At 48.7% G+C, this 27,606-nt stretch overlaps 1 protein-coding gene across 3 annotated transcripts in view; it reads right to left on the bottom strand.

The window, feature by feature from the left end:
- DOP1A (DOP1 leucine zipper like protein A) overlaps positions 1-27,606 on the bottom strand; it is a 1,047,530-nt gene that overhangs the window by 738,836 nt on the left and 281,088 nt on the right. For all 3 annotated transcript variants that reach the window (XR_014963003.1, XM_085611023.1, XM_085611022.1), the window contains exon 9: positions 18,240-18,348. Coding sequence is in view for 2 of the 3 variants with exons in the window: in XM_085611023.1 (XP_085467149.1) it covers positions 18,240-18,348 (109 nt within the window). In the remaining variant the exon portion in view is untranslated. The remainder of the gene's footprint in view (positions 1-18,239; positions 18,349-27,606) is intronic.

Raw genomic sequence — 27,606 nt, 5'->3', positions numbered from 1 at the left:
GTGCAGGACGCATCGGAGCGAAGGCCCGATCGATGAAGGCGTACAGGAGTGAGGTAAGCGATGTGCAGGTAGTATAATTGGATACGTCTAAGTTTGGCGGAGGTTGTCATTGTTTTAGGCGACATGAGCGCGTCACACTAATCCACCTCATCCAGTGGCCCCACCCACTCTACCCATTGGTCTTTCAGTCTGTCCAACGAGGTGGGAGTGTTGTTGATTAGAGTACGGTATATCCGGGAGATACCCCCCTTACCCAAGTCCCCCAGTAGCGTCTGGGGCTCCGTGGGGCTGTAATCGGGGAGCCAAGTGTCATCTACGATGTGTACGTGAAGGACGTGTCTTAGTTGCAAATACTTGTAAAACTGGGAGGGATGCAGGGAATAACGATGGCGCATATCTTGGAATGAAACCATGTGACCCCTCACCCATACATCCCCAAGCTGTGATATGCCTATGAGGTCCCAGGCTTTGAACCCCCGCAGACCACTCACCTCCCATAGCCAAGCCCCTTGCCAGAGAGGGGTGCATTGGGTCAATTTGCCGGTCCAGCCGGTGTGCCGCAGCGAAGCCCGCCAAGCCAGGAATACCGAGCGTGTCGCCTCAGGCAGCTGAAGCGGGACAGGTCCCCCGTACAACATGGCCTGTACTTTAGAAAGCCCCAGTCCGCACAGCTCCAGCCGGTAGGCCGGGTTGGACCATCCCCTGTTAAACCAATCGTGGACCACCAGCAAACGCGTGGATACAAAGTAGAGGTACAGAGGAGTCATGGCCATGCCTCCGTCAAAGGAAGGGATCCGACATGTGGAAAGAGCCAAGCGTGATCTTCCACCGCCCCATAAAAATGTTATAATGAGCCCGTCCAACTCCTTAAACCAGGGTCTGGGAAAGCAGAACGGGGTGTTCTGGAGGACATAGAGGAACCTACGGAGAATCAAAACTTTAAACAAGGCCACCCGGCGGGTTCAGGGGCAGCGTCCTCCATTTCTGGAGGTCTGCTCTAGCCTTTTTGACCAGAGGGGCTACATTAAGGGACCAGTCCAGCTTCGGGAGCGCGGTAACCCATATTCCCAGGTACTTAAAGGAGTTGCGTCGGATCGGGATGCTGGACTGCCAATCGTAACAATCCCTTGACAGGTGAAGTGGGACCAATACCGATTTCCCAGGGTTCAGCCGAAGACCCGATGCCTGCCCAAACGCTCGCAACAACTGGAGGCAACGCGGCCCAGAGGAGGCGGGCTCCGCCAGAAAGAGAAGGACATCGTCCGCATAAAGCGCGATCTTGTCCGTTTCGGTGCTGGGCCACTCCCAACCCTTGACCCGGGTGTCCGCCCGCACCAGGACCCCCAAGGGTTCCATGGCCAGAGCGAACAACAGGGGCAAAAGGGGGCAACCCTGCCACGTACCCCTCGCTATGGGAAAGGCCTCGGACAGGACGCCATTCACCAGCACCCGAGCCTGCAGCCGCGCGTACAGCACGTGGACCAGTTCGCGGAACCGGGGCCCGAATCCCATCTCAGCCAACACATCCTGGAGGTACACCCAATCCACCGAGTCAAAGGCTTTTTCGAAATCAATAAGGAGGGCCAAGTAGGGAGTAAGGAGGTCTCGGTGGGCCAAAACCAGCTGCACCCTCCGAAAGGCAGTGCCTGGTCGGGCGGGCATGAAGCCACATTGGTCCCGATGTACCAGATTGGGCAGATATGGCTTGAGCCGTTGGGCCAAGATGGTGGCGTAGAGTTTGATTTCAGTGTTGAGGAGGGATATGGGGCGATAATCCGCACACCAATGGGAGGGAGGCTGGGATTTAGGAAGGACCACGATTGTGGCCATGTCCGTCTCTGGCGGGAAGGAACCTCGCTCGGTGGCTTCCTGAAAAAGGCCAGCCAAATTTCGTCCTATAAAGGGATATGCCCAAAGACATATCTATTGGGTTTAGCTATTGGTTGTGTTTCACTTTTAGGTTTGGATTATTTTGATGAAGTGGTATCCACACTTTCTTAGCACTTGATATACCTCAGGGTTTTGTATGGTTGTTCATCAGCCAAATGGGGCACCAGTGTGTCCCGATAGGCCGCTTAGTATTCTTGGGGAAGACCATCGGGTCCCGGAGTCTTGCCCGGGGGACGTAAGAGAAATGGCTTCCTCGATTTCTTTCTTAGAGAAGGGGTGATCAAGATCCGCCCGAGCTGCCATCTCTAACCGTGGGAGACAGACGTGGCTTAGCCCAAGGAGATCACGGAGCGACGATTCGGGTGTTTGGGCAGCATACAACCACCGATAGTAGCTGGCAAACGTGCTCGCCATCGCTGATGGGGCATTGAGTACCGAGCTCAGCCGATGTAAAATCGCGCCATTTTTGTCCCCCCAACCGTAGACTCGTGCCACTGAGGACCTCCAGAGTAGCTTGGCTTCGTTCAAAGATAGCTGCCTAATCTTGGACCGAAGAAGGGCTAGTTGTCGGATTTGGAGCTCGTCATCGAGCTGGGAAAGGGACTGTTCCAACCGAAGCGCCTGCGCTTCCTTTGCGGTGATCTCCTGATGCCGCTCCCGCCTCTGCTTTTTAAGTTGCCCTTTCGCGAACCCCCGAATTGTGGTTTTCCCAGCCTCCCATAGGGTCCCGTGGGAAGATACGGAGCCCCCATTGGTGAGGAAGTAATGCTCGAGCTCCTTCCCTACTGCCTTCTGAAAGTCCTTATCTTGGAGGAACCATGCATTCATCCTCCACGTTTGACGAACAGAGGGAGGAGGGGTTCCAGTACTGAGGAGTATCGGCGAGTGGTCCGAAATTCCCCTAGGTAGGATATGAGTATTTACAACTGTCGAGCAGTCAGTAGCAGGGAGAAAAATCATGTCTATGCGGGCCTGCGTGTGGTGGGCTGCGGAGGTGTGAGTAAAGTGGGTAGCGCGGGGGTGCCACGTACACCATACATCACAAAGGCCCAGGGACTCGGAACAAGACCTCAGTTGTTTAGCTTGAGCAATGCGGAGAGCAGAAGGAGGGCCCGATGAGTCTATGGCTGGACTGGAGACCGCATTGAAATCTCCCCCCACAACCGTGACGCCCAGGGGAAGCGAGGCTAGGAGGGCGGAGGTCTGTGCCAGTGTAGAGGTAAGCAATGAGGGTGGCGAGTATAGGGACATAGGGTTGAGCGGGGAGCCGGCCAGAGAGCCGCACACCATCACATATGTACCGTGAGGATCGTAGGTCACCTGGGAGAGAACGAAGGGTAAACTGCGTCTCATGAGGATAGCCACCCCCCCCCCGGGAACCCCTGGAAAAACCGGTGTGCCACACTCTGTCATACCTGTACCAGGCAAGAAAGGGGCAGCAGTTACCCAATAAGTGTGTCTCCTGGAGGAGAAGGATATCTATGTGGAGGCGTTGTGCATAGTGCAGGACCGCGGTGCGCTTCAACCTGTCCAGGAGACCGTTAACATTCCAGGACAGGACCTGGAGGGAGGCCCTGATCACGGTGACGCCAGTCACGGCGGGCAGAATCTAGGATTAGGCCGCGCCAGCGCCTGGAGCAATGTGAGCGTAAGCTGGGGCCGATGCATGTGCGGGAGATCGAGCGCACTAAGAGTTGGTGTTATCACTACCGAGAGGGCATGGTTCCGTCCGTGAAAGCTGAGACAGTAAGATAAGTAAAAGAACAACAACCAAGGAAGAACCCACACCCCAACCAGCCCCCACCCCCCACCCTATACTTCATGAACGGAAGCATCTGTCGACCCCGTAATCAACTAAACCAAACTAAAACGCTCGGATCGATAGCTTGGATGACCCCTCTAGAAACACAGATTAAGTTGAGCCACGGCATAAAGCAGTAGAAAGAACATACAAGTCCAGCAAAGTCGGATTTCCCTCCCCGGGTGAAGCGCCACACCCCAGTAGTGATCCATCGTCCAGACCTGAGTGCAAGGCAGCTAAAGGGTGGGAGTGCGAGAAAGGTCTGAGTCCACCTGGGCCCGTGGTGGGGATGAGCCCGTTAAGTCCTCTCTGGAACGGCGCCTGCTTTGCGGCGGAGAGCCTGATTGACTTGAGGAGTCACGATGGCTGGGGACCCCCCCCTCCCTAGAGGATCGGGCTGCTGAAGTGCATAATTGGCGCCCCCGACGAGACCTCGTGCGACGTCGCCATGGACGTACCGGCGATCTCAGCCCCACAGGTAGTGGCCCCGTATGTGCTGTAGAGTCCTCTTGCCGACGGCGAAGGGGACGCTCCTCCGTCAGCCACCCCCACGCCACCTGTGGAGAGTCAAAAAAGTAAGTTTTGTCCTGAAAAATAACTTGGAGGCATGCTGGAAATTGGATCTGGTTTTGCGCAGCTTCATCCTGACCTCCGTGTAGGAGCGCTGGAGATCTTGAACTTCCCTAGTGTAGTCTGGGAATACCATAATAACGTGATTCTGAAACTTGAGGGGACCCTTCGCCCTGGCCTCTCGCAAGATGGCATCCCGGTCCTTGAAGTTGAGAATTTTAAGGATGATGGGGCGGGCGGGGCACCGGGTGGAGGCCTAGGTGCCAATGGCCCTTTCTACCACAAACCAAGTTGACAGAGCCTCCCCGGGCATCCAGGACCGAAACCATTGTTCAGCGAAGGTGGCCGTTTACCCCGCTTCCACCCCCTCGGGAAACCCCACAAGGCGAAGGTTGTTGCGGTGCGCGCGGTTCTTAGCGTCCTCGGCACGCCTGTGAAGCTCCCCGGTACGTGCTTTAAGTTGGGCCACCTGCTCTTTCAGTTGGACGATGTCGTCCTCCGTCGTGGATATGCGGGATTCGGCCTCGGACAATCGGGCGGTGGTGTTGTGAAGGTCCTGTCGAAGGAGGGACACGTCCACCTTGATTTCCCCTATCTTCCCTTCCACGGATGCCTGAGAAGCACTGATGGCCTGAAGGATAGTGGCCAGGTCCTTATCAGGAGGGGGGGGGGGGGGGGGAAGAGAAATCCCCCCACCGCCGCCCCCCCCAGGGGGATCTGACTGAAGTAGTAAACCGGTCCATCTTGGTTTGCGTGGTCGCCGGCCGTTGGCCCTTGTCCCTTCCCATGACCGTGGACGGGACCCAAAGCCACTACGGCCGCAAGAGACCCAGATGGGACGAGGGATCAGTGAGGGGGGGGGGGAACCAGGGACCTGCAGGCGTGTGGATTGTCCTCGAACCACGCGGGAGCCACCCAGAGGAGAGTAGTCCGTGGATACCACCAAAGGTGGGGGCGCGGTAACAACAATGTTGATCTCGGAACCCTAGAGGGCCTGTGGCATGGTGGAGCCCAGAGGTGCAACCCCAGACCCCCGTCCGTACCCCGGTACTGCCACAGCCGTCCCCGGAGTCCCTTGGGCGGCCAGCTGGACCGGGCGTCGCCCACTCTTCTGATAGCCAACGGATGTCGGAACATCCAATGCCACCCGGTATGATGGCCGAGAAATCCCTCCTCCCGAGGCCTCAACCCCGGCTGGACAGGCAAGCCCAGACCGATCCCTCACCACAGCCCAAGACCGTCGACCACCACTTGGGAGCACCGGTGAGCGGGGGCTCAATGACGCCCTACGATCAGGGGGTTAGGGGCCCACCCCGTCAAGGCCGTCTGCTGGGGAGTATGCACCGCCACCCGATAAGATGGCCGGTGGCGCCCAGTCCGGGACAGGTCCAGCCGCCACCACAGCTCCGATTACCGGCACCAAACCCACAATGCCAGCAACGAGGGGGGTCTATGCCGCGGCCATGCACTGCACTATAAGGCAGCCGACCCCTCCCCTCCGCCGTCAGACAAAAAGAGGGGGGGGCGCGAAGACGGCCGTCCCTGCCCGGCACAGGGACTAACTATGGGGTGAGGGGGCACGCATCAACCCCCGCGCCGCTGCCCAGACAGGCAGCCGGTCCCCCCACTCACCACACTAGACCGCCAATCCACTCCTCCGCCATACACCTCAGCTTGCCGCAGACCGCCGCTCGCCACAGGCCGCAGGGGCAGTGCCAGCCGACAATCCGGCCGAGTTCCCACCAAGGGCCCCACCGGCCACCACTCCCCGGGGCCGCCATTGGTCGAGCGCCACTCCTCCCCAGGCGCCCCAGTCACCGCCGCCTGGTCACATAGACGGGGGGCTGCGAGGTCTTGGCCACCCAGAACATGCAGGAGTCAGGAGAACACCGGGGGGGCGGGGGCTCGCAAATCACACTGCCACCACCGTCCTTGCTGCCAACCAGTTCCCGGCTCGCCTGTCCCGCCAAAAGTGCCTCACCCTGGCCGGAAGCCCACCACTCCGTCGCCGCTGCCCCCGCGCCGGCCAATGCGCCGGCCGATCTCAGCACGAAGCACTGCGGGCAATGTCCTGGAGTGTGCGGCCCCATCACTCAGGCCCGCCGCTGCCGAGCCGCCTCTGCGCGGGCCGCTGCCCGACCCTCCGCAGCCTCTTCCCTCCAAAGGTGCCTCACCCTGATCAAAGGCCTGCTACTCTGCCGCTACTGCCCCCGCGCCAGCCGATGCACCGGCCGGGGGGGGCCGCGGAACACTGCGGACAAAGTCTTGATGTGCGCGGCCCCGCCAGTCCGAGCTGCCTCTGCGTCGGCCGCCGCCCGACCCTCCGTAGCCTCTTCCCTCCAAAATCGCATCACCTTGATCGGAGGCCTGCCACTCTGCCGCCACTGCCCCCGCGCCGGCCGATGCACCGGCCGATCTAGGAAGGGGGCCGCGAAGTACTGCGGACAATGTCATTGTGTGCGCGGCCCCACCAGTCAGGGCCACCGCTGCAGAGCCGAGCCGCCCCTACGCGAGCCACCGTCCAACCCTTCGCAGCAGCAGAGATCACGCGAGGCCCGGCTCCGCCTCTCCAGGCACGCCGCTCACCACAGAGGCTGCAACAAGCCGTAAGCCCTAGAAGACCTCAGGTGCCGCGGGCTGCGACCGGGATGTCAGGAAAGGGGCCCCCCGGAGAGAAACACCGCTGGTTGCAGGTAGGTGATGCCGATGCGTGCCGAGGGTTGCCTGATTCGGGGTGGATGACGGAGGGGTCGGGAGCACTCTTAGAGTGCGAACGCCATCTTGACGCCTTGACCGGAAGCCAACGTTTTGTGTGTATTTTAAACAATGATAAAGCCTTAGACAAAGTTTGTTCAGATAAGCCTATCTTGTTATGCAGCTTCAAATGCGACAGTTACACAATGCACCAAGGTTGTTGATTCTTACCAATGGTCTCATTTGTGTGTTCTTCCCAAAGCTCCATTTACCTCTGGGCGTTCCTAGTCTGTGATTTTCCCTATATAAACCCATGTAACTATTGTACAGTGTGTTCTATCCTTGGGTATCTTTGCCTCGCAGCTTATTTACAGTGTCATTGTTCGTGATCGCACCACTTCCCTCCCATCGCTGCTTCTATGGTCATCTGCTCTTAGTCTTGTGTTTATGATGTAAACAAAGAGCATCAGCCTATCATGTCTGGCCGCTGTTCTTCCATTAATCTTCCTGCTCATGCAGTACTACGAGTATTCAACAGATGGTCTGAATTTCAAGGTAAGCAAATGCAGCGCTTACATTCCTCCATTCAGAGACAAAAGACACTGAGTTACTACAAAAAAAAACACAGATTATCTTTCGAATAGTGACCTCTTCTCTGCATATGAGGTTGACAACAGATTATTTTAAATGAAGAAACCTATTAAGGGACACCTCTTGTGAAAACAAACGCCAGTGACACAGAATGGCAGACTATAGTGGTCAGCAATAGAGGAGAGAGTAGTTGGCCTAACGGCTAGGGCGGTCGTCTTTGAATCTGGGGAACTGGGTTCAAGTCTCGGCAACGACGCTAAACATACTGTGATTCTGGGCAAATCACTTAATCTCCCCATGTCTAGCAAAAAAAAAAGGATTGTGTCCTCATGCAACGCAACTGGTGCTATGTAAAGCGCTCTGATACCCGATTCCGGTCAAGTTTGCGCTATTTAAAACTCTGTAAAATAAAATAAAAATAAAAAATAAAAATAAATTAGATTTTGTGGCGCAAGAAATGTTACTAATGAACTGCGCTGTATTCCCCCCCAACCCCCCCATCCCCTCCCGAGTAGTCCACTCCTGGCAAGGGTGGCATGCCTGGGGCATCCATGAAGTAGCAGCAGACACACAATATGTCCATAAAGTGTAGGGTGCTCCTTTGTCGGACAAGCACTTAAGGCACCAGAGCACTTCAGTTGCTTCTGAATGGAAATAGGGTCCATTACGGAAATCAACCTTGTGCTCACTGAAAGACCCCTTTGGTACTCCTCTGTGAGCTATATTGCACTAGAAAGCTTTCAAGAGAATATGGCAGTTTATTGAAAGGACACTAACAAAGACTCGTCAAAACTAAGGAGCTGTTTTGTGCGTGAGATGAGACCGGAGATAGAGGTCTCTTAAAATACAAATGTTAATTCTGTCAATAAAGCTGAAATTCTTTGTTGCATACAGCTGCATTTCGGACAATTCTTATTTGTAGCTTATGACATACAAGTTGCAGTCTCCCATTTGTCCAATCCATGTGCTATGATGCTGCTTGGCTAACTGTGTTCAAATATTGCATTTTAGTGGCCAAATGCAGCAGCAATTCAATGCATGTTTTAAAAGTGTTCGAAAATCAGGACGAGGGACTTATATCCAGCACGTCGACATTGACTGGGATTATTGGCCCCTACATTGGCCTTGGGAAACACAAGACGCTGAAAATTATTAGCCTGCACGTTACTACGTTTGTGTGGATGTGGAGGTTACTTGTGCATTGACAGGGTATAAACTTGGGCCAAGACTTTGGGCCACCTAGCTTGGACGATTGTGGGATATTAAACAATTGACAAGCCGAACACTCCTATAACTAGCGGACCCTGTTTGCCTGTTTTTGACCTTGAGAATTATTGACCCACGTACATAGAACGATTGGATTGAGATTACTATACTTAAGCCCTGACGAAGTTCCATTCGGAACGCAACGCGTTGACTGATGTCCAATTTTAACAACTACAATTAAGGATAATAATGTTTTGGATACATTTGAAGCTTATTGTCTTTTTTCTGGTGCACCTTCCTCCACTTTACGAATGTTTTAAAATTAAGTACTTTTTTGTAAGATTTCATATATGTATAGTTATGTTATGTTATTCAATTCTTCTAAAGCGCACGTACACCGGTCGGCTTCATGGCGCTGTATCTAGGACTAACCGGGCCCAGTTGGAGTTTATTTATATGCTTGGGTGAACAGTCATGTCTTAAGGGATTTTCAGCAGGTCAGTACATGTCTAATATCCAAGGGAAAGGAGTTCCAGAGTCTGGGTGCCAGAGGCTACGTGAGGGAAGGTACCTTTGAATATGGTTTTCAATGAATTTGGGGCACTGACCATGTAATGCTTTAAAGACCAGACATCCAACTTTAAAGGCACAGCGCTGAGGAATAGGGAGCCAGTGAAGCTTCCTCAGGAGTGGGGTTACATGTTGCCACCTGGGTTGCTGGTTAATCAGTTTGGCCGCTTGATTCTGCACCAGCTGTAGACGTTTAGTTAGAAATAGTGGCAAACCAAGATAGACTGAGTTGGCATAGTCTAGATGGGATATAATCGTGGCTAACAATACCTGTATTAATGCTTCACGAGGGAGTAGCCTACTGATCTTACTAATCTTCCATAGTTGGAAGAAACAGGTAGACATCACGGAGCCAACTTGGGATTTTAAAGACAGGTAGTTGTTTAATGTGATGCCAAGGCTTTTCGCGGAGGGAGAAGGGATGGGGGGGGGGGCTAGGTCCACTGGCCCGACGTGAGGGCCCCAGAGGTTGTGGCTGCCACCCGTGAGGACCAGTTCAGTCTTGCCTAGATTGGCTTTAAGTGATTGCAATCCATACAGTGACGGATGTGCAGCATGGTTGACTGAAGTTCAAGAGCGGATTGGGGGGGTGATTGTCGATAGTGAACATTAATTGAAGGTCATCCGCATAGTTTAAAGTGGTGACTTTCCTTTCTTTAAGAGGACTGATCAGGGGGAAGAGGTAGAGATTGACCAAAAGTTGGGAAAGCGAGGAGCCCTGCGGACCCCACACGTGGTTTCCAACTTTGATGCCGTGAACTGGGCTATGCGGACCGATTGGGAGCAGTTCTCTAAGAAGGAACAAATCCAACTGAGGGCAGAGCCCTAGATGCCTGCCTCCCTGACACGTTCTACCAGAATACCGTGGTCGACCATGTCAAAGGCTGCGGAGAGGTCTAGTAACACCAGGGCCTGAGGGGAGCCACGGTCGGCTTTCTCTCGCAGGGAATCTAATACCGCAAGCATTACCATCTCAGTTGAGTGTGCAGGGGGAAACCATGCTTGGTGTGGGTCTAAGTAGTTGGATTGTTCAATGACGTTGGACAGGCACTTAGTCACATGGGCTTCCAGTACCTTAGCCAGGTAGGGGAGTAAAGAGATCGGACGGTAATGTGAGAGGAACTGGGGGTCAGCCGCTGGCTTCTTCAGGAGGAGAACAACAATTGCCTCTTTAAAAGCCTTGGGGACATGGCCCTGAGATCAAGACTCATTCAAGAGGGAGAGGGCAGGCCCTGGAAGGCTGGTGAAGGCATCTTTCAGGACGTGGGGAGGGCAGCAGTCTGTGGGTGAACCAGATTTCACTTAAGACATGAGGTCCTGAAGTAACTGTATACTTATGGCTGGGAGTTGCTCAATGGAGCATGGGTTTCCAGGCATAGGGGGGGGGGATATCTCATGGGAGGGGCATGTAGGAATGCTGGATTTGAAGGCAGAGAACCTTTCGATGAAGAAGTTATTCAAAGAGTTGTACAGTGCTTGGGTGGGTATGATTTTTGTGGTAAATCTGAGTTTGACAGATCATTTACAATTGAGAAGATCTCCTTAGATCGGTTATTGGAGGTCATGATTCTGGAAGAGAAGGAGGCGGCCTTAGCGATTAAGATGGCCTTTTTATATTCTCTCATAGCCTCCGGGTAGATGAGTTTTCCTTCAGGGGAATAGTTCTGTCTCCACTTCCTTTACAGTTGACGAAGGGCCAGTTTTTGGGTTTTTAAGTCAGTGGAGAACCATCTCTGTGCATCGAGGAGACGGGCCAGGTTTATTTTTTGGAGTGGGGCCTGTTTATTACGGGCTGCTAGTAGCCAGGTAGAGATACTTCTCTCGCCGACATTGATGTCAGGTTCAATGGTTGGGGCTGTGTTAGCCACTGTGTTGTGGAATAGATTTTTATCAATGGTATTCCATTTCCTGACCATCTTGCCGTAACTAGTAGGGAGTTTGGCTTGGGTAGGGTTCCTGACAATGAACTTTATTAAATGGTGGTCTGACCATATACAAGGTAAAATCGAGAGTGCGGATACGGCCAAGCTGTTCGTCCATACCTGCTGTTGGTCCATACATGGTTCAGTGTGTGCCCCTTGATGGGCGTGGCCATGAAAACTTGCTGAGTGAAGTTTAAGTTGGTGAGTAACTCGTGTAGCTCGGCGGAATGGGGCCCGCCTCGAATATCGTTTGACCAGTAGTTAAAGTCACCTATCAACAGGATTTTGGTGTGGTTAGTTGCCGGGTTAGCTACTTGTTCTTAGAGAGTGGGGGAACAGGGCATGTGCTGGGGGGGTCTGTAAAGTAATACACAGATTAGGGGAGATGAAGCAGACTCCAATTTGATTACAACGTTGTCAGTAGTAGGGAGACAAAGTGGGGTAAGAGCTGCTAATTTAAGGTCCTGGCGAATGATTGCCGCCACTCCTCCCCCTATTTTGCCTGACGCGTGGTTCATCTGGAGAATGTAATAATCATTTGGCAATGCAGCCAGAATGTCAGGGGTTGAATCTTGAGTAAGCCAAGTTTCGGTTAAAAGGAGGATGTCCGGTTTCTCTGAAACCAGAAGAAGGAATATTTAAAGCTTGTGTTTGACTAAGGAACGGGTATTTAAGTAAAAGATGGATAGTTCAGAGTGCCTATGTCTATCCTGTCTCTGTGGCTGGTTAGGACAGTGTATGCGATGTGCGAATTAAGGAAAGTACACCCGTTGTACCATACTCTGGTTTTGAATCAGACGGCGGGATTGAGTGGATGTTTGGGCAACTGTTTTAGTTCCTGCGAGATATATTTATAAAATTGGGCATGGTGACTGGACCCAGGCCCTGGACGTTCGCAGACGGGCTTGCCTTTGGTGCGCATTTGGCGCTATTGGCGCACCCGCTGCGCGCGTCCACTGCGCTCCCCCGCTGCGACCAGCATTAATGGCAAGTATCAGCCTGGACTCCACCCCTCGCCCTCCGCGATTGGTTGCTCCAGATGGGAGTAACAAGGAAGCAGCTGCTCGTACTTTGCAGCAAGGACGGTAACGTTGGTATTTTACATTTAAAAATACATTAAGTATTAAGCATATGTATTGATTGGCTAAACACTTATAAGGTCCAAAAGGCGAGACCTGTTGCATTGCAAATGCTTGTTAGAGTGTAGCTTGCCGTCAATAAAACATTTCGGTCTTCAAAAATATAGTTTAAAATTCAATTGGCACATATCTTTGTGTTCTTAAAAATAGAGATATGAGTGTCACGTATCAGTGTGAATATTTTTCAAGTACGCCACCATGTGACCGCCGACTTCACCAGGTCGCCAGGAAGGACATTGCAAGAGAAATTCCCTGGCCAGGAACATGTTGAACAGTTGACAGGCAATGACAGGTTTGAGTGCTTTTGTAAAAGTAATCATCACTCATTTTGCTGCAGATAAAGAAATGGAACATTCAGGTTTTAAGGAATCTAGCTAGCCACTGTATGGGCACAGCACTGATCAAACATTTCATTTGAGGCGAGGAACCTGAATTATGAAATGAGGGTATGAGCAAAGATGTCTTACAGTTGTGTTGGGAAAATCATTACTGGAGGGACGGGATACGTTCATATAATGCCCTTTAGATTAAACAAAATACTTTAACTGTAACATGCTGCTGAACGGAAAGACTGCAAGAATCTACTTGCAGCAGGCAGAGTCAAAATGCTTAGACTGAAAACCAAAAGGATTGCAAAGTTCTGAATATGCTGGAGTGTTGATAATGCATAATGTTGCAAAGGGCATTGGTAAAATACTCCCCCATGCAAATCTGTATTGATACTCCCTTGAGTCATGGCAGAAAAAAAGCACTCAATAGGATCAAGGCAAGGAAGAGGGGAGTCAAATGCTGAGGCCTAGCAAAGGTCTAGGTGAACAGTGAGGAACACAACGTCTACAATAGGCGAGTATGCAATGGTAGCACTTCCAAAAGAATGAGCAGTGGGGAATTAAGGCCAAATGGTCAACCAGAGCCATAGACTGGTGGATAGTAGCCCAAACAATACCCAACAGGTGACTTGAGAAGTCAACCTGTGCTAAAGCAAAATCTTCTCCCACGGCAAGTCAAGGACACGTGTGGGCAGTGTGTGTTTCCCATCCCTGGGGAAACAATATGATGTGAAAGCAGGATGACCAAGCACTTGTTTCAATATTTTCCAATTGGACACAAAGAATTAGTAAAGCAAGAGCATGATTAGGAGTCTTCATTGAGCTAGAGAATGCACACTGGAGAGCCTGGATAGTCAGCTGCCAACTGGATGTTAACAGGTGTTCTCTACCCAAGCATGCTGGACTCAGGTGACAGAAGCACCATATGTAATCCTATAGCAGAGGCATCAAAACAGGACGTAGCAGAGTTCGAGCCAAGCCTTGTGACCCCCATTTTCAGAGCATACCAGTCCTAGTATCTGTGGGACAGCTGATGAAGCAGTGTCAGGAGGGGCTGGTACATTCCACCTCTCTCAACCGCAAAGAACACAACAACATTTTCTCTTAGTGATGAGGCAGGCCAGTGAAACAGGAATTACTATTAATTTAGGGGTGAAAGAATGGCTAAATACTGATGTAGAGAGAAGGCTCTGACCATGGACACTGCAGCAGCTACACTTCCACAGGAGGCAAAACCAAGTTGCACGCCGGAGATAGGGGATTTTTATAAATGGAAAGTCTCCTGAGACCTTAACAAGCCACGGGCATCAGTCGGTTTCAAGGCTCTTCAGGGATTTGGTACTAGCCAGCCCACTCTTTCACAGCAGAGATATTTCAGTGTAATATCTAAAGTGAAGAGTAGACAAAGATCTCAAAACTTGCTCAGTCCACTGTTCGGCCATGCCGCTCATTGCTATTTTTAAGAGTTTTTCTATCTTTCTAGCATTATAAGAAGTACACAAGTAATATCTTCGAGGTGTGTCTATGCCTTGTTAAAAACTTAATACAGAAAATCTTCTGTAAATTTGCATTCAAGCCTGGTGACAATACATTTTCCCCTTATAAGTCTTCCTCATTCCAGTCCTTACATAAGTGGGACAATCCCGCCTACCGACAGGCCATCTAGAACGTCAGTATTTTTTTTATTTCTACCATATAAACCCCTCTCATCCACTGCCATACCGGTATTTTTTTCCTGTCCGACGGGCGTGCTATTGGAGAGCTAGGTTTGTTACTTCGCGACACAGTAAATATTTTTAGATTCATTTCCAATGAGTGTTTATGTAATTTTATTTTGTAATTCCTTGTGCGCTGACCTAACCGGTGTGTCAGTGCGTATCGTCCCTCCTCTGCTCCCGACGCGCTCCCCGTACATGGGCTTGGCTAGGGCAGGGAGCTCTCTCTGTGGATGAGATCAGGCTGTTCCGGTGCTTTTAGCATTACAAGTCTCATGGGTTTTGATACTTGGTTGCTAGGAGATAGTATATATAGGAAGTGGTCCCTGAGCACTTCCTTGTTGGCTTTCTGCTCCTGTTTTACTGACATGAGGAATGAGGAGTTGGTCCCGGTGCCCATCAAATCTGTTTCCAAGAGAAAATATTTGCAGGAACTACAGGAATATAACCTGTTACAGATCTCCAGGTTGGATTTGCAGGATTTGATTAATTCTGCGGTTCAGGCTGCCAAGAAGCTGATGGGGGATGAGGATGGGGACAAAAGGGAAATATATCCAGGGTAAAGTTTTCGGATATGTTGGCCCATATTCGTGAGGTCCTGGGATTTGATCCTCAGTCTTTGGTGGATGATGGCTTTTATTCCCAGAACTTCGGTGGTGGATGATTTACCCCCTTGCATGATGTCAGTAAGGAGATTCTGGCTAAAGAATGGCTTGAGGTCGACAAACAGGGGATTCCTCACTTTCAGGGCAAGAGGTATCGCTTGGTGCAGTTTGATGACCAATTTCATCTTGTTCCTAGGGTCAATTCAATGTTGTCCTCGATGACTTCTTCCTCTTTGTCTGTGGAGGAGGCTTCCCTTTCTGATCCTTTTGAGCGGAAGGTGGAGGCTGCCCTGAAACAATAATTCGCAGTGTCTTATTTTGGGATTCGGGCTAGAACTTACTCCGCATATGCCTCCCAGGTCTTTATCAAGGATTTTGAAAAAATATTTGATTGTCTTCGGCTCGGACTTGGTTGTGGGTCCAGGGGTTGATGGCTGCGACCACGGCTGTGATTCCCTGGGCTTGCCTGCACCTCAAGCCTCTGGTGAATCATTTGTTGTCTCTTTGGGACCGCTCCCATACAAATTACGACTCTCCTGTTCCTCTATCCCCTGTTCTGATTCGGAATTTGAGCTGGTGGCTATGCACTCCCAATCTAGAGAAGGGGGTCCGCTTTCAGCTTCCTCCTCCCCAATTGCTGACAACCAACGACTGTCTTTGGGGTAGCGGGGCCACGTTGGGGTCTTTGGAGTCCAAGGGTCAGTGGACTCAGGCAGACAGCACCCGTTCCTTGAATTGGTGAGAGTTGGCGACCAATTGGCTGGCGATGCATTTCTTTCAGGTTCCCCTCCAGTGGGCAAATCTGTTGGTTCGTACTGACAATCAGGTGGCTCGCTGTTACTTGAACCACAAAGGCGGTACACCGAGCGAGTAACTGATGCAGCTGGCTTCCCTGATTTGTTCCTGGGCAGATTCTCACCTCACAGCATTGAGGGCTGTTTACAGTCAGGGTCACCTGAACTTTCATGCGGACAGCCTGAGCCGCAACCTTCCTTCATCATTTCAGTGCCATCTGTCTGTGCCCCTGTTCCAGGACCTTTGTCTTCAGGTCGGGAAGCCTTGGATTTACCTTTTTGCTTCTCCTCACAATGCCCTCCTACCTTGGTTCTGTTCCAAGGTGGTTTGTACTCCGGCGTGGGCAGTGGATGCTCTATCCATTCCTTGTCCCTCAGGCCTTCTGTATGCCTTTCCACCGATTGTCCTACTTCTGAGGGTGCTGTAGAAGATTCTGGTGGCGAGGGTGTCTGTTATCCCGATTACTTTTTTTGTCCTTGCCGCCTTTGGTTCCCGCTGTTGATGAGGCTTTCTGATGGGCAGTTGTGTCCGGCTTCCAGTCATCCCATCCCGCTTCAGTTTCCCCTTCAGTCGTAGACTTGTCTCCGCCAATTACGGTCTGGCTTTTGAACGTTTGACATTGGGAGTCTTTGGGTTGCTGGTCTTTGGCGGCTGTGTGTTACAACAAGCATTGGGGCTCTTTTACCACTTGGTGTGCCTCTCGTGGGGTGGATCCTGTGGTTGGTGATCAGGCCACTATTCTTGAGTTTCTCAGGGATGGTTTTATGAAGAATCTTTCCCCTTCTACTTTGGCTGCTCAGTGGGCTGTTATCCGGGCGTGTAATGGTCTGGGGCCTACCTTGGAAGGTGTTGTTCCTTTGGTGGTCCGGCTCCTGCAGAACCTTTGGCTTTGTCGTCCAGTCGCTCCTATGATTGTGCCCTCTTGGGATTTGCCAACTCTTCTGTGGGGTCTCCAATTGTCCCCTTTTGAGCCTTTGTTGGAGGCCGATTTTCTGTGGTTGTCTGCTAAGATGTCTATCACCTCTGCTCTGAGGTTGGGTGGGTTAGGGGTCTTGCTTATTTCCTTTCCCTATTCACAGTTCTTGCCTGACAAGGTGGTGTTGGAGCTTCACCCTGCCTTTCTTCCTAAAGTCTCCTCTAAATTTCAATAACAGCAGGAGGCTGTTCTTCCTGATTTTACGGGGAGGAGGGTGCTCTTGTTCCTTCTGTGTTGGATGTTAGAAGGGCCCTTCAAATTTACCTCCAGTGTACCCAGAGTTTTCGTCTATCCCCTGCATGGTTTGTGTCCTATGATGGTGTGGTTAAGTTAAGAAGGTGTCTACATCCACCATCAGTCGGTGGGTGCATTTGGTGGTTTGCCGGTCCTTTAAGTCGGTTGGTCTGATCGGGCTCCTCCGACTCAGGTCCAGGTGCATTCAACTCAGTCTCTGTCTGCTTCCTGGGCTGAGGTGGCTGGTGTTTCTATTCCGGAGATTTTTAGGGTGGCTACCAGGAAGTCACAACATACTTTTGTAAGGCATTATCGCCTCAATGTCTTACATGCCTCTGTAGAGAATTTTGCTGTTGGCATTCTGAAGCCTGCTTTGTCTTGATCTTGTTTTGGATTAAACTTTGTATTCTGTATGGATCCTTGGTGCCATGCTTTTTCTATGTGTTTTTGCTTGTGAGGTCCTCACTTAAGTAAGGATTGGGACAAGGAGGACATATGAGGGATAATTTGTTGTTACTTACCAGTACTCTTCATTACCCCGATTAAGGTCCTCCTCGTCCCAGTCCTTTTCCCTCCCGCTACAGTTGTGTCTAGTCTTGTTACTAACAAGCATGGCGGCCGGTGGGAGCGGTTTATATAGTAGAAATGAAAAAACTAGCGTTATAGATGGCCTGTCGGGAGACAGGATTGCCTTACTTATGTAAGGACTAGGACGATGAGGACCTTAATCGGCGTGATGAAGATTACCGGTAAGTAACAACAAATTAATCACTAATAAAATTCTTATACATGCCAAAAGAGGAAAATTATGTTTTTAAAGTTTGACACCAAGAAAGAACATGTAACAAGCATTATGAAGTAGATTAGCTTTGTTGCTAGGATCGCTACTTTTAAAAGACACTTCTTGCTAAGAAATAAATAGCTGATTCACCGAAAAAGCACTCACTGGCTTCTTCCTCAAAGGTTCACACAGATTCTGCATACAAACAGAAAAGATTTTAAAAGTAAAGCTTTCTAATGAACTATTGAACTGAGAAGAAATTGGAAAATCACTGGGCTGCGGTGAAGAGTAAACATATGTGCCTTTGTGTAGTTAAAAAGCGCCACTCAGCTTTGGACAGAGCCTCTGATGCAAAAAAATGGTACTCAGGTGAATTATCCCACACACAGGCACAGAGGACGATAAGTATTCACTGCAATACCGAGCTCAGGCTTGTCCAGAAGGCTGATGAGTATGCGGAAAGGCTTCAGGTCTTGAACCAGGGTGCTTTCCTCTCCAAGTTTTTTACATTGTAGAATCCCAACCATTGCCTGCAAAGTGAAAATATAAACAAGTGAGCAAGGAGTAAAGAGGCATACAACCTTAAAACAAGCATTGGCAATGCTAAAAGCTCTGGCTTTAAAGGAATGTTGTGTGGTAATGTAAAGCATTACAAGTATATAACATGGAATTAAATATGAATGTGTGTGGAAGCAAAGAGCTGTATATTAACATTTGTTTAGTTTTATGGTCAGGTAGCAGTTGTGCACTGTCTAACCAGACCTAAAAATCCATGTAGGTTAATGACTCCTTGCTCCCATTTGTGCTCCAGCCAGGGAAAGACAAAAACATAAATCATCTAATTGTCTAAGACAATTTCACAGCATTATAATGTCATGTGGGTGTCTCTGACAGTTCAAACTCGGCCAGCTCAGATAAATAAACAAAATGATCACATCTGCCTGGAGGCCAAGCACTTTTTAGTGGAAGCACACAGCTTATGCCCAATCAAAACCTATATGCCTGGCTCCCAACATGTGGGCGGAGCCAAAGCCCCTCTATAGGGATTCTCACATAATTGTCTGGAGACAGCTGTGCTGTCAAGCCAGACCACAAAGAGACCACAGATGAAATAATTTTACAGGTGTTGGTATTCAGGCAGGAAGTCCGTAGGTGCCCCTACGTCACTTTACAAACCATTTAACTTTCTGTCATTTTTAAGGGTCAATACACAGAGTTTTTAGAGCAAATTGATGGAACCTACAGGAGAACAAAATGAAATTGCATGATCCTGGTTCACAGGATCTGAACTGCTATCACATATTGGTTTTATCTACCACTGATGGGAAACAAAGCATTCCAGGACAGTTGTTCAGCGAAATGGTAATCACTCACAAACTAGTAAGTTTGCAGATCTTTACAAAAGTAATGACGGCCTTTCTACACCCTGGAAAGGTAGCTGTGCAAAGAGCATTGATAGGTCCCTTTACAGAATAGGAATACAAAATGGGTAAAGACTCCCAGACATCACTGAGGTCAAGGAGCTACTGTTTCGTCATTGGGACATAATATGTAGCCCTGAATGTTTATCCCATAAAAACAGAAAAAGAAAGTGAAATACATTTTCTGTGACTCATTCCTGCCATGTACACTTGACTCTAGTGGACTGTCTGCCTCCTAGTGGACCATGAGTAAATCTGCATATTTTACAATGTGCGCATTAGTGCGTTGTGATTCATTTAACGCTTGAAAAGACTCACAACCATTTAAATGTAGGTGTAAGTCTGTGATGCACAGATTTAAAACATTTTTGTGAACCAAACTCTTTACAATAAGCTTTTGCTGCCTGAAAATCAACAGCCATCCAGTATGATAGCACAGTTTTAAAATATTAACACTGTTCTGCAACTGAGCTACCCAGAAAACCACGTTCAGGAAAAAGTTACGTGTATTTCCAAAAAACACACATTTAGCCAGAGGAGCACTAGGAAGGACTCCTCATATATGCCATCTCGGAATAAATTATATAACACAATCTCAGCAAGAAAACCTTGCCACCAGTTAAAGAACACAAGAAAACAAAATACACGTAATCTACAAAACATTACAGAAATTCACTCCCTGGCTTGATATATCACAAGAACGACACAAAATGCATTTCTCCAACAAACTCCAATGTGCTCAACTGTTTCATAAGTATGAGGTTTGATTTTGATCTTGGTTAAACAACACAAAACGCTGCAAAAACCAGACTTGGATCTCACGCTACCTTAATGCTTACAAAAGTGAGTTTTTTTTTCTTACTTCAGTCCTGGGGCCAGCAGGACATACATGGTGGTTGGTTAAGCTGGCGGGCAAACTCCTGAGCAGCCCACGATCTCCAGTGAGCTGAAGACGCCTTGCCAACACTTTTCATCCTCTCCTCACTCTTTCCCATGTTCTCACAAGTTGGTTTGTAAGGACAGTGATGCTTACTTGCCCCACCCTAATGTGTGACACGATGTCTTGCAATCAGAGGTCCACAAAAACACTGGTCATATTCATGGATCTTGCAGGGCCATCCTTAGTTGTCTGTCAGGACTGCTCGATGGAATGGTCAGTCATGATGTGAACTTTGATCTCAGGCCCAAGGTCATTTATGGTGTATGTGTTATAATGTCTCACTGAAAAAGGTATATTGTTTTTGCATGGTATAAAGCAGATTCAGTATTTCACATGTGCTTCTAGTGCATGTTAAGTGACATTAACATATTTATTTATTAGCAATACAATATTAATATGCAGCTCACCTGCAGCGCACAATTGATTGGCCTCACATTGGGGCATATTTACAAGCAGGCGATAAAAAATTATCGCCGCTTTTGCGGCCGTTTTCGGCTGAAAAGCGGCGATAATTTTATCGCCTAATTAGCAAGGCCACGCTAACGCGTGAAACCTTGCTTTAGCGTCAGGATTCCTAACGCCCAGCTTTGCATCTCTGAGATGCAAAGTAGGCGTTCCTGACCTAACATGACAGGAGAAATGTCGCTAAGCGACATTTCTCCTATCATCAAGCTCCATGCTATGAAGCATAGCGTCAGGAAAAGTAGCGATAACCCCGGTTATCGCTACTTTCCTTACGCCTGCTTCAGGACTGACTTAGCCATGATATCCTATGGATGGTGGATATCATGGCTAAGTTTATGAGTCCCTATCATCAAGCTAACGCCACATTGCGTGAGATTATCGCTGGGTTTCCAGCGATAATCTCATGTTAGGCAGATCTCACGTTAGGCAGTTAGCGTGAGGATTTTTATCGATGAGGAGATAAGCGTTGCTAATAGCACGCTATCTCAGCGATAAAAATCTACGTTACCCGGCGAACATTATCCTCATGCTAAGAGCGCTGAGCGATAATTATCACCGGTTGTTGCTGATATGCCCCATTGTTTGTCCAGTAAATTAGCGTTCCTTCATGCACGTACCCGTCCATCCATTCAGTAGGCGAGTCAGCGCGAGCGGGCACATGTGGCATAGTTTAAAGTTGTTTGGCAGCTCTTACTGCCCGTCGGCCGTCGTAATGATTTGGACTGGACGCGACTGGAGAGTGGTGCCCAGTCCAGTGCAGCCAAATACCGCGTGAGTCGGCCTGAGTGCCCGACCTGGACCGTGCCGTGGGAAGTCGAAGAGGCTCGGGTGTACACCTACGCCCCTGCCAATGCTCACCCCTCCCTACTGTCTGCAACCAGCACCACCTCTAGGCATCCTCGTGACCCTTTCCCTTCCCTCAATTCAGTTCCCCTGAAAAGCCTCAGAATGCTGTCTGTATCCTTGAAGTGCGCTGAGTGCAGTGATCTCCCTTCCCCACCTCGGCCCCCGAGCGCACACCCCAGAGAGGCTCGTCTGCGAGGTCCCATAGAGCCGCTTGGAGCACCGCCATAATCAGCCTAATAGTGCAGCCCTGATCCCCACGTGAAAGGCTGCGCTGATGAAAGAGGGTTAATGAGGGCTGATAGAGCCAGAAAACAGTGTGGCCGATGTGAACAGGGTGTGACTATGAAACAAGCTGGAGGTGTTGTAAAGTGGGGCACTCCAGTGCAGCTGAGGATGGGTCAGAGGTAGGGACAGTCAGCGTGACTCAATTAAAACAGAAGAGGGCAGCATACATTGAGATATAGCACTGCCAGTTCAGGCTGTATGATTTCAAAGATGTGCACAAGGTATTAAAGAGTTAACACATGGAGCAGGTGTTATTACGGATTTTTGAAAGTACTATGGGGCATATTTACAACAAGGCGATAAAAACTTATCGCCGCTTTAGCGGCCGTTTTCGGCTGAAAAGCGGCGATAATTTTATCGCCTAATTAGCAAGGCCACGCTAACGCGTGAAACCTTGCTTTAGCGTGGGGATTCCTAACGCCCAGCTTTGCATCTCTAATGAGATGCAAAGTGGGCATTCCTGACCTAACATGACAGGAGAAATGTCTCTAAGCGACATTTCTCCTATCATCAAGCCCCACGCTATGAAGCATAGCGTCAGGAAAAGTAGCGATAACCCCTGTTATCGCTACCTTCCTTACGCCTGCTTCAGGACTGACTTAGCCATGATATCCTAAGGAAGGTGGATATCATGGCTAAGTTTGTGAGTCCCTATCAGCAAACTAACGCCACATTGCGTTAGATTATCGCTGGGTTTCCAGCGATAATCTCACGTTAGGCAGTTAGCGTGAGGATTTTTATCGCTTTTGAGATAAGTGTTGCTAATTGCACGCTATCTCAGCGATAACAATCCACGTTACCCGGCGATAATTATCCTCACGCTAAGAGCGCTGAGCGATAATTATCGCCGGTTGTTGCTGATATGCCCCTATGTTAGTTAATGAAAGGCCTAAGGCACTTTTCAATAGCGGAGTACGTAGGTGCCCCTATGTCAATGATATAGCACTTATATATAGCACTTATACTTACAACAAGGTTTCTTTGGGTGCATGGTTGATAGGATGTTTCTTATGGTACTTTGGATGAGTCATTAGAATCGACTGATGCGCTTTACCAAACTTAAGATGGTTTCTAATCTTTATTGATTAATAGTACCAGCTGAAATCCGCGCTGGCACCTCTCAGCTGATAGGTGGTCGGGTGGGCAGTTTTGTCTTCAACAGAACCCTTTAGTTATTTTTATGTGGAAGGAACTTCTGGGTTTTTCTGGAGATCAAATTATGCAACCAAGGGGCATTTTATGAGAAGGCTATTTTAGGTACAACAAACGTAGGGACACATGCTTGCCTTCATTACATCTTCATGTATTTGTCATCTGGGACACGTTGTTCATATTGCAAGCTTTTCCAGTTGTTTGGTATTGACTGGTTTTCACTGATTAACTATAGAAGCTGGATTTTTACCTTGCATCATAATCGAAAATTCACAGAGAAGCACAAAAATACTACTTACTACTTTGAATAAATTGCAAAAAATTGTCACTCATTTGGCAGTATAATGTCACTAATACACAAGCTGAAACCATCAAAATGTCACACAAATGAAATCTGAAAACTTGGCAGCTATAAGTAGTCAGGGCGATATCGGAATTAAACACACTTACTGCAATGTTAGATTATTGTCAGTCCACTCACGTGTTGCTCGCTACAGATTAGTAAGTGTCACTAGTACCTTCTCCAATCCTTATTTAATTTACTTTTAGTAACTTTTTAAACTTTACATATCTGTACTGCTATTTTGCACTTGCTCAACGTTCCCTCATTCACTCCGATTAGCCTGTCCCCGGTCCGCCACGGCTTGTGTTGATTGAGCGGAGGGACTTGAGGCTTTCTTCCGCTGTACTACCACCGAGATTGACACATTTCCGGGTGGGCAGCGTTACGGCATTTAGCCGCGCTACCGCCTGCCATTTAAACCCGATCAGGGCGCGGACGCTCGCAGCGAATTTTCAGTCCGACGGCCAATGACTGTCTGTGGCTCGCGCTAGCGCCTATGTTCTGGAACTTTAATTGTTGTGAATATTGCCTGCATTTTCACTTTTTAAACTTTACATACCTGTAGTGCTATTTTGCACTTGCTCCACGTTCCCTCATTCACTCCGATTAGCCTGTCCCTGGTTCGCCACAGCTTGTGCCGATTGAGCGGAGGGACTTGAGGCTTTCTTCCGCTGTACTCAGTGCTTTAAATGGGCCGGTACTCACCGGTACTGAGTACCAGCACTTCTCATTCGCCAGGGAGAGTACCGGTACCCTAGTAGATGGCACTGCAGTCTCCGGTTATTTATCTCCTTTAGCACAGGGCAGATGCCGCTCTGCTTCTCAGGAGCTTGTAGGAGCGCCAAGCCTCATGCCGAGTCCCTGCTGGAGATTCGAGCAGCGCCCATGTGAATGGCCTGAGACTGCAGGGGGCAGAGGGCTTACCGTGCGTCACGCTGTGACTAACAGTGCAGGGTCTAGACAGACCCTTCAATGTTGATCATCTGCCCGAGGACTATTCTGCTGAAAGTGCTTTAGCCTCACCCCGCCCCTCTCCATCAGGTGTGTAAATGGGTTGGGACGGGCAGTCAGTCAGGATATTGATTGCACTGGCCATTCTAAAGCAGTGACAGCCCAACACAATCCTCTGCCTTCGCCAAAGCCGGTTTTCTTTTAATCTTTTTGTTCAGGACAGGAACTGCTTCTCTTTGTGGACGGAAGGAGTAGGGATGAATGTAAAGACGTGAGGTGGTTGAGTTTTGAAATCATTAATCGTCTCAGAAATTCTATTTTAACACACATTTCTGTAAAGTCAAATCTGGTGCATTTCTTAACTTTAATTTTCCAGACGGCAAATTTAGGGGATGAGTGCAGCATGGAGGGGTGAACAGGAGACAAGTACGGAAAAACCAGGGAGAAAATGTAAGACTTGTGCAGAGTAAGCAAAAGAGGAGCAGAACTAGTGAGAAGTTTATAGGCTGGGTGAAGATTAGAGGCAAGTGGAGATAAAAGGGAGAGAATCAGGACACTCAGTAGATTTTAGAGGGAATGTGGAGAGATAGAGCGTGTGTGTGCATATAGTATTGTGCCACATAACAGCGTGGCATTAAGAAGCAGCAAATATTACAGAACGATAAACTGTTAACATATCATCCTTTTTGGGTTTCATTTTGTGTAATGAGTTAACCTGTTTTGGTTACATAAACACATTTCTCATGTGTTTTTCATAGTTGCTGCAACTGATATAGAAGTCATTATGTATCGCCATATGTTGCCCTAAGCCCCGCCCCTAGCCCCGCCCACTCACCACGCCTCTAGCTCATATTAATGAGTACCTGCACTTATTTTTTCCCATTTAAAGCACTGGCTGTACTACCACCGAGATTGACACATTACAGGGTGGGCAGCGTCACGGCATTTAGCTCCGCCCCCTCTTGAACACTGAGCATACAAAACCAGATAAAGTCTCCTCCTACGATAGGGCCCCCTAACAATTATCAGCCCAACACCCCAAAGTGCAAACAGATGAATGCACCAACGCATGATAAAACTGATACAGGTGCTACTGATTTAAAATTAGTCCCTAAACCGCTTATGGCTCTATATCTTAATGCCAGGTCTATACCTAAGCATGTACTTGAACTTTGGAGCCTTTTGGAGGCAGAAAAGCCCGACATTTGTTTCATCACTGAAACCTGGCTTCACAGCCAGGCCTCCTCCAATGTTGCAGTAGCCTTCCCTCTCAGTACCATTTAACTAGACTAGATAGGGAAGTCGGTAGAGGAGGAGGTATTGCAGTTGCTACTAAGGCCCCCTTTGAGATTATTGTGCTAGAATCCTTTACTACCACAATGCTCGAGATATTGATTTTTAACATTGAAATTTCTGATTCTGAAACTTGGAGAGGAGCCGTAGCTTATAGACCTCTGGGCCCAAAAACGAAATTTGTTAACCATTTGTTGGAAGTCATAGTGCCACACCTACTAGCTACGGACAATTTTATTCTAATCGGAGATTTTAACTACCATGCGGAGCAATTGTTGGACTCTGATTCCCGCCACCTAACTGGGGCAATGGCCACACTAGGAATGACGCAGAGGGTAGTCAGCCCAATGCATTTAGCCGGGCATACGTTAGATTTAGTATTTACGAACTCCTCCAAATTAACTATTGAACCACCGTTTCCAGTACTATGGACCGACCACTACCTTTTAAAATTTGGCATGCCCACAAACTCTCACAGGAAACCAGGGCTGAATACAAGCACTCTGATTCGGCCCTGGCGTAAACTAACTCCAGACATCTTTTCAGCCCACTTCAAACCACAGCAGATATGTCAATCTAATACTGTGGAACACGCCACAAGTATTTTAGAAACCTCTATTATATCTGTATTAGATAAGGTCGAACCGTTGACCAGGGTTAAAGTAAAAAGTAAAGCTTCACCATGGTTCATGGCGGCACTGAAAATGGATAAACAAATAAGTAGAACAGCTGAATGCCAGTGGAGGAAAACCAAAACTGACGAAGATCGCAGGAATTACAGGCAGTCTCATCTTAACTATATAAAAAACATTACATCGGCCAAAAAGACCAATTTAACTCAGCGTATAAACAATGCAGCACACTCTAGTAAGGAACTCTACAAAATATTTAAATAATTCACCTCCCCTCGGGTTGAGCAGTCTTCTTTCTCTCCTACTCAAGAGTGGGTTGATTCTGTATCTTCCTTCTTTGATAATAAAATTAAACCATCTATTCTTCCTTTCCTCATCATGACAGACTCCCATCACCTAATCAGTAATACGTCTATGGCACCTCCGATACCAGAAATAAATGATGTCCCCCTGTTAATGGAATTTGAACCCATAACCACTACTGAAGTATTAGAAGGCTTAAACAAGATTATATCAGGTTCCCCAGCAGCCCCTTTTCCACCCCAATCCTGTACTAAGATCATGCCCCTATTTGCTAATGTTTTAACTGTAATTTTTAACATGTCACTAGAGCAAGCCAAAGTTCCGACTAGATAGAAACACGCTCAAGTCACGCCTATTCTTAAAAAACCTCTGCTGATCCTAATTTACCAGTCAATTATTGTCCCATCTCACTGCTACCCTATTTTGGGAAGGTACTGGAGCATCTAGTGAATAAGCGTCTCACTGCCCATCTAGAGAACCACGGTCTCCTGGACCCCTCACAATCGGGTTTTCGGGCCACCTATAGTATGGAGACCGAAGTCATTGAGATTATTGATAACATCAGGCTCACACTGGAAAAAAAGAGAATCAGCAATTCTGGTTCTCTTGGATCTGTCTGCAGCCTTCGACACCATTTCCCACAGTATTTTGAAACTTCGACTGTGGGAGGTGGTATCAGAGGGAAGGCCTTAGACTGGTTTGAGAATTATTTGGCGGACCGTTTTACTACTGTTCTTGTAGACTCTCTAGTCTCATGTAGGCACCCAGTTACTGTTGGGGTCCCACAGGGCTCCCTTCTCAGCTCCATGTTGTTTAACTTATATCTAACACCTCTGGCTGGCATCATTAGATCGTATGGCTTTGAGACTGTCGTATGCAGATGATACTCAACTGCTTGTCACCTGTGCTTCTGATTACGTCGACACACAATCTCGCTTCAAGAGCTGTATGGTCCAAATAACCAACTGGATGAATATAAACAAGCTACAAGTAAATAGCAGCAAGACTGAGATCATCTTGTTTGGCAGAGCTGAGGCATTCTGGGCACAAGATTGGTGGCCCTTGGAATTAGGTACCTGTCCCTCTCCTAAGTCAGCAGTACGTAACCTTGGAATTACCATTGACAGTCCTCGGTCTATGAAAACCCATGTTAATCA

This window comes from Triturus cristatus, chromosome 6, assembly GCF_964204655.1.
Source record: "Triturus cristatus chromosome 6, aTriCri1.1, whole genome shotgun sequence".
In the NCBI taxonomy this organism is placed as follows: Eukaryota; Metazoa; Chordata; class Amphibia; order Caudata; family Salamandridae; genus Triturus; species Triturus cristatus.
This window is presented reverse-complemented; position numbering and strand designations above follow the sequence as displayed.